General features: G+C 38.9%; 1 protein-coding gene across 1 annotated transcript in view; it reads left to right on the top strand.

Moving 5' to 3' along the window:
* The first annotated feature begins 9,621 nt into the window (after window positions 1–9,621).
* Window positions 9,622–12,500, top strand: part of LOC138051909 (uncharacterized) — a 121,229-nt gene continuing 118,350 nt past the window's right edge. Inside the window, exon 1 of the mRNA XM_068898210.1 lies at window positions 9,622–9,776. Within this exon, the coding sequence (XP_068754311.1) occupies window positions 9,704–9,776 (73 nt within the window). The 5' untranslated portion in view covers window positions 9,622–9,703. The remainder of the gene's footprint in view (window positions 9,777–12,500) is intronic.

Below are 12,500 nucleotides of genomic sequence, written 5' to 3'. Positions count from 1 at the left end.
AATAGCACTAACCCAAGGTCAATGGTTTTGTTCAGAGTCAAGTTAACCCACTTTTCAACAATTAGATCCTGGCAACTAGATAGAAGAAACATTTGTACCCCTGACCACCCCTTTCCCATGCAATTAAAAGTTGCGAATCGCTCTGACGAAGGGCTAACGCTCGAAACGTCAGCTTTTAGAATCTCTGTACGGTGGTCAATTTACATTATCAACTCCGTTGATAAACCAAATTTTAGTAATTAGTGATATTGATAGTATCATCAGGGACGATTTTTTTGAGCCAAGTTTCGGTGAAAAATGAAACATCAATGTCATTCGATGTAATAAAATATGAGATTTCATCAATCTTGGGAGCCAGCGACATAGTATTTGATAACAGCAAGGATGGTCAGTGGAGTGATCTAAAACGGCATGTCTGGTGTTTTGAAGCAACAAGGATAATAAAGATGTGTTTAAAATGGCATTTTAGCAAGTGTTTGACAATTTTACTGTGGATCTTCGTAAAAACGAATGATTTCTAACCTAAACTCCATGTATTCCTATTCCGGAATACGGTCAATCGAATGCACCCTAAGCCAGTCACCCTTGCAATTTCTAGCCAAGGAAATTTAAGCGTTAACTGTGCGTGAGTAGGAATAGAACAATAGAAGAAAGTGTTGCGGTTGTAGAAATTTTCGAGAACACCAGGTCAACTTCGTGAGGTATACCGTAACTTCTCGAATTCTGGACAATTACTGTTCCATTCGATTCCTTTCCTGGAATTTCCGGAAGTTTTGATTAAATGGAAAGCTTAGTAATACTTAGTAATAGAGTACATCTCCAGGGCACCACAATGGCCGCGGTTTCTTTGTTTGGGGTCGCCAATCACTGCGACCGTAGCATATAATCTCGTTTCCAGGGCTTCTCTTCTATTGAGAGTTAGTCGAGAGCCCACAGTCCTGGAAACAATGTTGCGCCGTGATGTCACGTGACCACCACCCGGTTAAGAATAGAATGGCTGATTTTAATGAGTTTTTCCAAATAAATTCAATGATTTGGGCATTTCCTATATGAAATGCTCATTTTATCTTGTTTCCAGAGCTGTTCAGAGTTTTACTGATCATTGTGATTTTATTTAACCGGATTGTCGAAAAAAAGAACTGATTAATATAAGGCTGCCGCATTGATTTTTTTACTTTTGTGATGGTTAGAAAACAATCAAATTAGTTTTTAACTCAGTTTTGGTAGAAAAGGAGCGGGAAAAACAACAAGCCGCTCTAAAGCCATCGCAACCAAAGTCAAATGCGATTCAACGCGTGTTAAGAAAACGGTAGCTAGTGGGGAAATCGAGGGGATAACAGTAAATAAGGTATATGGGCGTATTTATGGACCGAGACGAATATCCAGCCATCTAGACCGAACAAGCTTGGTCAATAAAGGATTTATTATATGACTTAAAACACCAAAAAATGATCTTTGATCCCGAGCGGGCAAGATAGCTCCATCTTGCCCGCTCGGGTAGCCAATCACAGTGCGAGATTTGGTTCATCTTGCCCGCTGACGAAGCTAGTCATATAATAAAGCGTACTATGGCGGTTTTATGGCTATTTTATACTGGTTTAATTTCAAGGAGAAAGGAGCTTGTTTCTGTCTTTGGAAAAATCATCCGAAGGAAGATGAGGAAAGAAATTTCTGTCCTAAGATATGGCAAAATGATTACGCCTTATATAAATCAGTAGAATGCTGTTGGATGCTTGGTGCTGTTTACAGAGAGATCAATAAAGTACGTGCAGTTACATTGCATGCAACTTAAGGAAATGTGTGTTCTCTGCGCTGCCTCATTTTGCTCGCAAATTTACGCAAAATTTTGTAAGTACTAATATGCTTAGCAGATTGCCAAGCTACTTCAATAAATCATTTGCGAGCAGACTTCAGATCTCGTACGATTACTGCATTTTGTAGTGGTTCTAGGCTACAGGTGGAGATATCAACTGTCAGGTCATATGCATCATTTTTCAAGACCTCCTTTCTTGCCATTTGTTTCGCTGTTGTTGGATTAACCTTTTCAGCAGCTCGAGTAGTACTGTACTGGAATACCTCCTCAACATATCAATTGACTGGTGATGATAAGTATTCATACCTGCTTATATAAATTTGAGTGTAAAAACACCAGTAAATTTAGTAATTATTGAAACTTTGCCTCATATGAAGGGTCCTTTTAGAATTCAATTTTGCTTTTGATATTTTTTAAGTGAGGAAAAGGATTTGTCAATGTGCTGCATGTTTTTAGAAAGATAAAGTCTTTGCTCAAAAGACACATTTTACACATATGATTTTCATACATTTGTGCTGATCAAAGACTGGGTGTTTAGTGTGTGCATGTGTCCACCTAGAATCCTTTCACGTCGTTTATAGGCAGTGATAATATTTAATAAATTTCTTCCCAAAATCGGCGATCTTTGCCCACACTAGTATTTCCCAAAAATTACCACCGCATTTTGGCCGAAAAGTACACTTTTATGTCATTGAGATTTGTTTCAGTTGTTTCTATGTGTTTGTGCATTACTGCAGTCTATAATAATTAATAATGTTAGTATTTGTTTACACCATCGGCTGTTGCATTGCCAGCTATGGTGGATGTCTCTCCTCTTATTGGAGTTATTATGTGTTTAAGTTGTTTTCAATATGTCTGCCAGTTAACGTGTACTTCGCAGCACATGGGGTATTGCAAATGTTTCTGGCGGCATTTTGTATACTGTTTGCCATGCTTACCCCGCTGGGCTCATGTTTCGCGGTGTTATGAGTTAGTATTGGCTGTCTGGTCTTGTGTCTATGTTCCGCGCTTTATTCACAACCACGTTTGGCTTTTGGATACTAAAATTTTTGCCAGTGTCTTTCAGTGCTTGTTTGTTCTTGATTATGATGCCACCCAAGCGTCCGGCACCTCAGCTGTCACATCGCCACACCAGACCATGTCTTCCGTCCATTGAATTTGTTCGGGATGCCATCCCTTTATCACACCAAGTCCCTTCAGGCCTTTCAGGGCTGTTATTCGGCCATTCAGGCAGCAGCGCTTGGATGCTGCGTGATTTTTTTGGGGTTTATTTCATATTGAGATGTTACGCACTGAGTCTACCTCGAATTACCAAAGTTTCTGCCAATGCAAGAACAACCAGGCTTTATTAACATTAAAAAAACATAAATTTTATATATGGTGGATGCATGGTGTGTGCCATTCGCCATGATTTTAAAATGATACTTTTTTACCTGCGAGTGTTGTTTGCCTCTCTCTTCAGGGTTTGTGTGACTGTAGAATCCTAGAGGACTATGTTCCCTTCTTTTCCCCACAGGAGTTTTTGGGGAATTTTCGTAGCAGACAGTCATACTAATCACTCCCCTTTATGCAGTGTGCAACAAGAACATTGAAGCACTTTTGAACAAAACCAATTGATTCATCCTGGACAAGCTGCCTCTCAGTGACTAACATTATACATATTTTTTCTCTGCTATAGAAACACATAGGAGTATGGACCTGGCGGCCAGGCTACTCTGTACATCATGTTCCGCGAAATTCAAAAGTGAATCTTGGCTGTACAAATATGCTGCTTTTTCATGTTGCATTTTTACCACTATTCGCTATTTTCTATTTTTTCGTAATAAAACACCTTACAGCATGTCTACATGAACAGGGGCCATGTCATCATGTTCATTTAAATTTCATAATATTAAAGAAATGGTAAGCGTGCAGCGTACAACAATCGAGTTATGGACGCATGCGGGAGGTTGCTAAGCACAAGAGAAGCGTAAGAGTCGCACGAGGCGATAGCCGAGTACGACTCTAGCTTCTTGAGTGCTTAGCAAACCTCCCAAGTGCGTCCATAACTCGATAGTTGCACGCTGCACGCTTACCATTTCTTCTATAACATAATCGTGAACACCACTCCTGCGTGTTTCGCTTGTATTTGCATAAACTTATATAAACTTTGAATTATAAACTTTGAATTAACAAGACAAAATGATGAACAAACAGCTTTCCCAGTCAAAAATTTTATTGGAATCAACAATAATTTGCTCTTAGGAGAGAAAACATTTCGATTTTCTTGCGAGCGTCGACACAAATACGCTGTCTTTGCACATGCTTCGCTTCTGTTGAAAGCGATCAAGCTATCGCAAACAGCACGACTTTTCCAATCCAAAAAAAAACGATGTTACACTATTTCAACTCAAATGGCCGATGAAATAAATCTCAAAAAGAAAATCGACATTCCAAAACACCATTTACCTTCCTGTAGCATCTTCCGTGGTCTCATAAAATCCATTTCAATTCCGCGATTCGGCTTGAATATTTAAGCAGAGTTTAGATCGGGTTTTGGAAATCAAAAGCAGTACAAACACGAAACGCTCTTTCGTCGCTTTAAGACCTTCAATCCTCCTTTTCCGCTGCTGATTAATCTTTAGGGCTATATCTTTCTATTTTGAGCTCTGTAGAGGTTCACCCCTATTCTAAGAGGAGGAAAATATGTCTTATTTATTTAGTTAAGAATATTGAGAATAAATTTCTGTGTGCGCGGAGATAGTCATCCAATCGGCTTACTTCTGACAAGCTGCCTCTTTCTTTGTCATTGCATTTATTTGCATGTCGTGATAACATACATCAGTAAGGATTTGGCAGCCTGGCTGCCCGTAACAAATCAATGGCTTTATCAACACATGCAGCTTCCTTCGTGGTTCATTACATCTAGCATTAAGTCTTCTGACTATGTGAGCAACGGCCATGTAGTCATCTTCGGTTTAAATTTCGTAATTCATTTATTTAGGTATGTGTACAATCAATTTTTGCTTGTGTGGGCTCACTTACATGTATCTTCCCTTAAGTTGTCAGTAATACTATTTACATAGAAGTGTTATTTTTAGGTATAGTATTTACGTACTGGGTCAACTGTGACGAAGGCCTTGTTTGGCCTTAATACGACTCTCTTCTTGTCAAGATCACATAAAACTTTTGGCACCCATCAGTAAGTACACTTGCATTCTTTTTCATCTAGCAATAGGCTCTTTGTTTGAAGTCGGTCACATGAGTAATAAGTGGGAAACTTTTAGAAATATATCTTATTTGACTTAGTCAACATAAAAATTTTTATACCTATACCATTCTCCCCCCTGACCGGCTCTGAGCGTGTATCAACGGACGGTGACCATCCGATAGTCGTCACTGAGCAATCTGTCGCACGCAAGCTGTGAGAGATCAACACAGCTCGTGCCGGCCGTCCTGACAATCTCCCGAACTGGGCGTTGATATAAAAGAATTCGCAGAGATTTTGGCAGCTCCTATTGCAGACATACTCAACACCTCCTTCTCTGAATGTAAAGTCCCTCGCCCGTGGAAGCTTGCCGATGTCCCCGCCCTCCCCCCCACCCCTTCCTTACTCAACGCACCAACCATTTGTGATTTCAGCAAAGATCTCAGACCTATCTCGCTTATTTATACGTTGTGTAAAGAGAGAGGAGCTTCGTGATTGATCAGGCTCTGAAGCCTGTTGTGCTATCTTCCATAGACCCGTGCCAATTTGGTTTTACTCCGGGCCCATCGACTACTTTTGCGCTGATTTCTATGTTCCACCATTGATTGCGCGCCACAGACGGCACTGGACCATCCGTAAGAACTGCTTTATTGGACTTTAGAAAAGCTCTCCGACCTAGTGGATCATCACATTTCAGTTTCCAAATTGCTCCGTATCGGGGTTAAACCAACTGCGGTCAACAGGTTGATAGACTTTTTGAGTGACCGAAAACAGAGGGTTAAAGTTAACGACGTCTTCTCGACTTGGCTCAGCGTTCCCACAGGGGTTCCCCAAGGGACTCGGCTTGGTCCTTGGCTTTCCCTCGTCTTGATAAACGACCTCAAACTGTTGGGGGGGGGGGGGGTCGTTTTTGATGTGGAAATTTGCTGACGACGCCACTATATCTGAAGTGATCCCATCATATAATAACACCACTAGCTCCCTTCAACATGCTGTGGAAGAAATCGCCGCATGGAGCCAGGAGAACTGACTGCAGCTCAATCCAACAACATGCAAAGAGTTGCAGACGTGTTTTAAAAGATCTCCACCATCACATTCCCCAGTAAACCTGAATGGAGTGCAGTTTGACAGAGATAGCTCTGCCACAGTTCTTGGAATAACAATTAGGGACGATTTCAAATGGAACGATCATGTAAGCGTCATTGTAATAAAGGCTGTCAAACGATTATATCTGTTAAGACAATTGAAAAGTGCTGGCATCTACTCTAGAGATCTTATACTGTTTTTCCTTTAGCGCCATTAGGTGCGTACTTGAATGCTCATGTCAGTTATTTCACAGTTGTCTCCCCTGTTACCCGTCTGATGAGATCGAGCGCATTCAGCGACTCGCCATGCGCATCATTTTTCCATATCTTAAGTATAGCAGTGCGCTGAGAGAAGCAAGGATTCCAACACTTTATGATAGGAGAGAGAAACTGTCATGTGATCTTTTCAAAGACATATTGCATAAGAAGGACCATAAGTTGGCAAGTCTCCTTCCACCCAAAAATACCAATTGCAGACATTTAAAAACAATAAGGACATTTAACACTCCTGTATGTAAAACAGATCGGTTTGAGAAATATTCAATGGTCAGCCATAGTCTTAAAATGTAGACCATTATTGTTCAGATTTTTTATTGTACTTGTAAGTTTTATCTTCAATTGTTAACAGTTTTTTGTGTTCAATAGAATTATAGTTATTATATTGATTATAATGTATTATAGTTTATTATCTATTATCGCGCAATTCGGACTTTGAGGTGATTTTATCTAATAAACGATTTATCTATCTATCATTGCACGTTGCGATTTTATCACTATGCAAATTATTATTATTATTATTATTGTGACCTTCTTCTGTTGTAAGTGTTTGCTCTCCAGTGAAATTTGCCAAAAGATTAAGTAATTTTCTTACAACCCATTCAGCCAAGCTGGCTTTCATTTTCTGGTGTCTTGGGTTCCAACGCCAGACAACTTGGGGTTGTAGCGCATGTTGGTATTACTAACAAAATCGAAAGTTACTCATCTCAGACCTGAATCAGTCTGTAAGTTAAGAATTGTTGGCACCTTATGATTTCTAGTTCTAAGTCATCTATGCATGTCTGAACAATACAGCATTTACAGTAGAATGCTGACTGCATGAACCACAACTATTACACTTCTTCCCTTTGGTAGTCAAGTATTGTAGTTTTTTAGTTTTTATCTCCCTATACTATAGAAACACTACACACTACTTACAGTTGCATGTAGATTGCTATATGAGCAGGGGCCATATATTTTGCACATGATCATTAATCATGTCTGGGCTCCTGTTAACCTTCTTGTGAGCATGGGCCATGCAGTTATCTCTATGTATTAGTACAGTAAATTGTAATCTGTTTAGTTAGCAATGGTCAGGTTTTGTGTATTGTTACTTCTGCTTTATCATGTAAGTTTCATTATTTTGCTTCTTTTCCAAAGGTGACTGTATGCGCAGTTTTGTTTATTCTTTCGAACTTTAACCTTCTTTTCCTGTTGGCAGTGGTTTTGCTTTGGCCTCGGGTGGGGCCCCTGTCACTCGTTCCTCGCTCAGGGCTGTGGCGGGTGTACCCTCACCTTTGCTGAGATCACGTCTTATATATTTGGGTATTTCCTAGGTTACCATGTTGACTTTCAATAAACGGTCTAGCCCATCAGGGCTTGCCCCAAAATATCCCAAACAGATGGAGTATTATTTGTGTCCCAGCAAACGGAGCTCGTCCAAAGCGATCCCTTACCAACAATGACAACAATATCACTCTTATATATAGAGCATGAAGCATAAATACGTCTTTCAGTTCGTTATTTAAATACATCTTATTGGACGATTTATTGTGTAGTATCGTGGGATATTTTTACGAGTATTTTGCTGTATTTTGGCGAGCCCGTAAGTCGAGTAAAAATACAAGATACGAGTAAAAATATCCTACCATACTACATACCAAATCGTCTAATAAGAGATTTATTATTAAACTCAGCCGGAAAACAGAAGAAACGTAAACCTCAACTTAAAGCTTGTTCCTCACGTGGCAAACCATCTTTTGTGACTATTCAGCGAGCGACCGTTCAGGTTTTGGGCGCTTATGTTTAGCTTGCTGTTGATTGGTCAAAAACGAAAACTTGTCAAACCTGTCAATCGAATCATCGAGGAAAGTGTAGTGCATTTTATTTCATAAAATGCAAGGAGCACAATTATTTCCATATACACTAAATTGCTTTCAGGGGGCAGAAATGGGAGGACCGCTTTTAGGCTTGGCTGAAACTTTTTATCACTACCGTCTGCTAACATTCCTTGGTGTTATTTCACCGTTTGTTCTGTCAGTCACTTCTCAAGGTGAATCTGGTATTTTAAGTTCTTTCTTTATTTAGCGTTTTCGCTTTGTGTGGTAGTAATATAAATTTCAGTACCTCTCGAAGTGTGAAGCTTTTGCAGCAAGACACAAGCACGTAATCGCGCAGAATGCTATTTTTTTTTGCGACATTTTCTTCGAGTGACTGATTTAGTGACACAAGGCATAATAATTGGCGGACAGCTATTCTTAGAGTTATTTTCATAGAGTTGTGTCGTAGAGTTAGAGTTAAGTTTCCAAAATTCTGAATTCAAGATTTTAGAAGCTTAACTCTAAAGTCATAACTCTGTGAAAATAACTCTATTGCTAGTGAACCTCAATAATTGTCACCGTAAGAACTAGTTTTTGTGTTTGGATAAAAATTGTGGGTTTGGGAATAGTAGTCTCAAGGCATTCTTCTGCAACTGTCAATCAGAACTTTGGACGTGTGAAAAAAAATTCGAGGTGTGAAGAACTCAATAGTGCCCTAATTACCGCTTGGTGGACTCAGGTTCAGTCAAGCGGGAACAACATATGAAGATATTATTCAAATTTGGATCCATTGCGATGTGTCGCGTCATGCAAAGCATTTCATTTCTCATTTCAGTAAGCTGATCGTTCACAATGTAAAAGCGTTCGAGACATCCGCTGGGCTTTTAGGCGCCCGCAAACGAGGAAACAACGTTGCGGAAGCAAATGTTTCCTTGTTTGCGGCCCCAGGAAACATTTCTTGCGGAAGCAAAAATGTTTCTAAATTTGTTCCGAAACGTTTTGCTTCCTCGGCAAATGTTTCCTCGTTTGCGCTGCGATGAAACATTTCGGCAAACAATGTTTCGTCGTTTGCGGGCGCCTTTACGCGTCACTAAGACTGATAACCGACAATGGTTGTACCGCAACTTTTAAATTTCAACCCCTAAGGCAAAGCTGGTTGTTGCCGGTGTATTCCGCGAAGAGCTTGATGGACAAGAAAGTGTGTACGCTGTTACATAGAACGTACTCATAAATTCGCGAAACAAATAATTTTTTGTCTTTATGCTAGCTAATCCACTAGCCTCGTTGGCACAAACAAATTTCAAAGACTTTTTGCACTAAATTGAGGCTAGTGAGGATGATTAGCACAAAGACAAAAGAATAATTTTTTGTCCGCCATTTATGAATACGGTCTATTAACCAGATATAACAGGCTAGAAGTGTTCATATTCAGTTTAAAATAACTGTGCTTGGAGGAAAGAGTGTTATTCAGAGAAGACTTTATCTTTGTGAACTGGCAATTGTTTTTGTTCTGTCTGCCCCTATTCAATTGTTGAACACTTGTATGGCTTATCACCACTGTCTGCTAACACTCCTTGGTGTTATTTCGCTGTTTGTGCTGTCAGTCACTTCTCAAGGTAAACTTTTTGTTAAATCTGGTCATGATTTCCCGTTCTTTCTTTATTTAGTGTTTTCGCTTCATGGATCGTATGGCGGCAGCCAGAAGCGCCATAGTTTGCTTTCGGTTCGACCTTGTTGAGTTGCGTCGTTTCTGTACTTTGCGACGACGGCTAGCGAGATTATTATTATTATTATTATTATTATTATTATTATTATTATTATTATTATTATTATTATTATTATTATTTCATTACTTCTCGAAGTCCAAGGCTTTTGTAGCAAGACACAAGCACCGTACTTACCGAAGAGATAACAAATCAAAGAAATCAAATATTGGTTTTTCATGAGAGGGGAAACCGTCGTAGCGCTCGAGCAACAGCCTCGTGTAGCAGAATATAGATGAAACACTTATTTTAAAAGAGAAAAATCGATTTAAGTGGATAAATTTTGCGAGGTGAGCATTGGTAAAGGCGCCTGCAAACAAGGAAACAATGTTGCGGAAAAACATTGTCTCGTACTATTGAACAACATGCACTGGCCGTTTTCATTAGGAACTTGAGATCTCAAAAGAAACTATATTAAGATAAATTTTCTGTTTCCTTTCTTTTTGTGTTTAAGATATTCTTAAATAAAAAATTGAGTACGAATAATTAAATAAATATCATTTGTGAGCAATGGTAAGTTGACAAAATTGTATCGTACGGTGTAGCAACCTATGAAATGATATATGAAATGAATCATACATTGAACTGTGGATATGAAATCAAGTGAAGCCTTGATCCTCGCAGTTATGAACGCAATTTCAAAAATTGAGTGGAGAACCCTAAAAAATTCAGGACTTCAAGGGGGTTTTAGCGTTGATTCATTCATCACGGGAACATTAGAACCCAAGAATGACCAACGTCAGTGGCTTCATAGCTCAGTTGGTTAGAGCGTCGCACCAGTACCGCGAGGTCACTAGTTAAAAGTGATGATGAGTATCTTTGTCGATAAGAGTACAGACAACACCGAACAACTTTCGACTTGTTTTTTACCACAATATTTAACGCCGAAGAAAGTGTTTGTCAGAGCGTGACCAAACTCATGACACAAAGAAAGAGCGAGGGTTGTTTATAATTTTCTCGCAATATGATTAGTTTATTTCCCAAAATGAGCGTTCCTGATTGGCTTTTGCTTCCTAGGAAAATGTTTTGCACTCCGAGGAAACATTTTGAAAAAAAATGTTTTCTTGTTTGCGGGCGCCTTTGCGCGTCACTAAATGGTAAAGCAGGTTGTTGCCATTCCGTGAAGAGCTTGATAGACAAGGAAGTGTGTACGCTGTTACATAGACCGTATTCATAAATAATACCAAAATATCATTCTTTTGTCTTTATGCTAATCATCCTCACTAACCTCGTTGGCTTAATTCAAAAGAATTTTTGCACCAAAGTGAGGCTAGTGAGGATGATTAGCACAAAGACAAAAGAATGATTTTTGGCTGCCATTTATGAATACGGTCTATTAACCAGATAAAACATGTTTGAAGTGTGCATATTCAGTTTAACACAGTCTTGGAGGGAAGAGCGTTAATTTAGAGAGTACTTTATCGCTGTGAACTGACGATTGTTTTTTTTACACTTAACACTTATATGGCTTATCACCGCTGTATGCTAACATTCCTTGGTGTTATTTTGCTGTTTGTGCTGTCAGTCACTTCTCAAGGTGAAATTTTTATGTTAAATGTGGTCATGATTATGATTTCCCTTTCTTTATTTAGCGTTTTCACTTCATGGACCGTATAGCGGCAGCCAGAGGTGCCATAGTATGCTCTAGGGTTCGACCATATTGAGCTTCGTTTCTGTACTTTGCGACGACGACTAGCGAGATTGTTTTCATTATTATTATTATATTATTATTATTATTATTATCATTATTAGTTATTATTAGTATTATCATTTTTATTATTGTTATCATCATCATCATCATTATCATTATTATTTCATTACCTCTGGAAGTGTAAGGCTTCTGTAGCAAGACATCACAAGCACTGTACTAACTAGAGAGATAACAAATCAAAGAAATCAAATTATACTGGTTTTTCATGAGAGGGGAAAGCGTCGCAGTGCTCGAGCAACAACCTCGTGTAGCAGAATAGAGATGCAACACTTATTTTAAAAAGGAGGAAGCAAACGAGGAAGCAATATTGTGGAAACATTGTTGCGGAACAACATTGTCTCGTACTATTAAACAACATGCACTGTGCCGTTTTCATAGGAACTTGAGATCACAAAAGAAACAATTGCTAAAGAATTTTTCTGCTTCCTTTCTTTTTGTTTTTAAGACATTTTTAAATGAGAAAATTGAGTAATATATAGATTTAGCCAAGCCTAAATGCGGAGCTCCCTGGTTATTTATTCTTACTGCCTTGAGGTTTAGTGAAGATAAAAGGTTTCGAATTGCCCGCGTTTTGATGTTTCCAGTTGCTGCTTTAATAATTAAATCATTTTCTGTGCTTCCTTCTATAGAAAAATTCATTGCTTAACTATTGAATTCCGCATGAATCACAAAGCGATGAGTACGATATCGGTTTTTCGAGTGAAATTTATTTTGGAATTCACCGGTTTGGCAATAAACTTTTCTTGAAATGCATAAGTTTTAAAAGAAAACCAGCACGCCCTCAGCGAGCGAATGGAAAAGAAAAAAAGGCCATTTCAGAGTCAACTGTCAATAGCCAGCGAATAGGAATCACTCTAAAATTAGAA

Source organism: Montipora capricornis, chromosome 6 (assembly GCF_036669925.1).
Source record: "Montipora capricornis isolate CH-2021 chromosome 6, ASM3666992v2, whole genome shotgun sequence".
Lineage (NCBI taxonomy): Eukaryota > Metazoa > Cnidaria > Anthozoa > Scleractinia > Acroporidae > Montipora > Montipora capricornis.
This window is presented reverse-complemented; position numbering and strand designations above follow the sequence as displayed.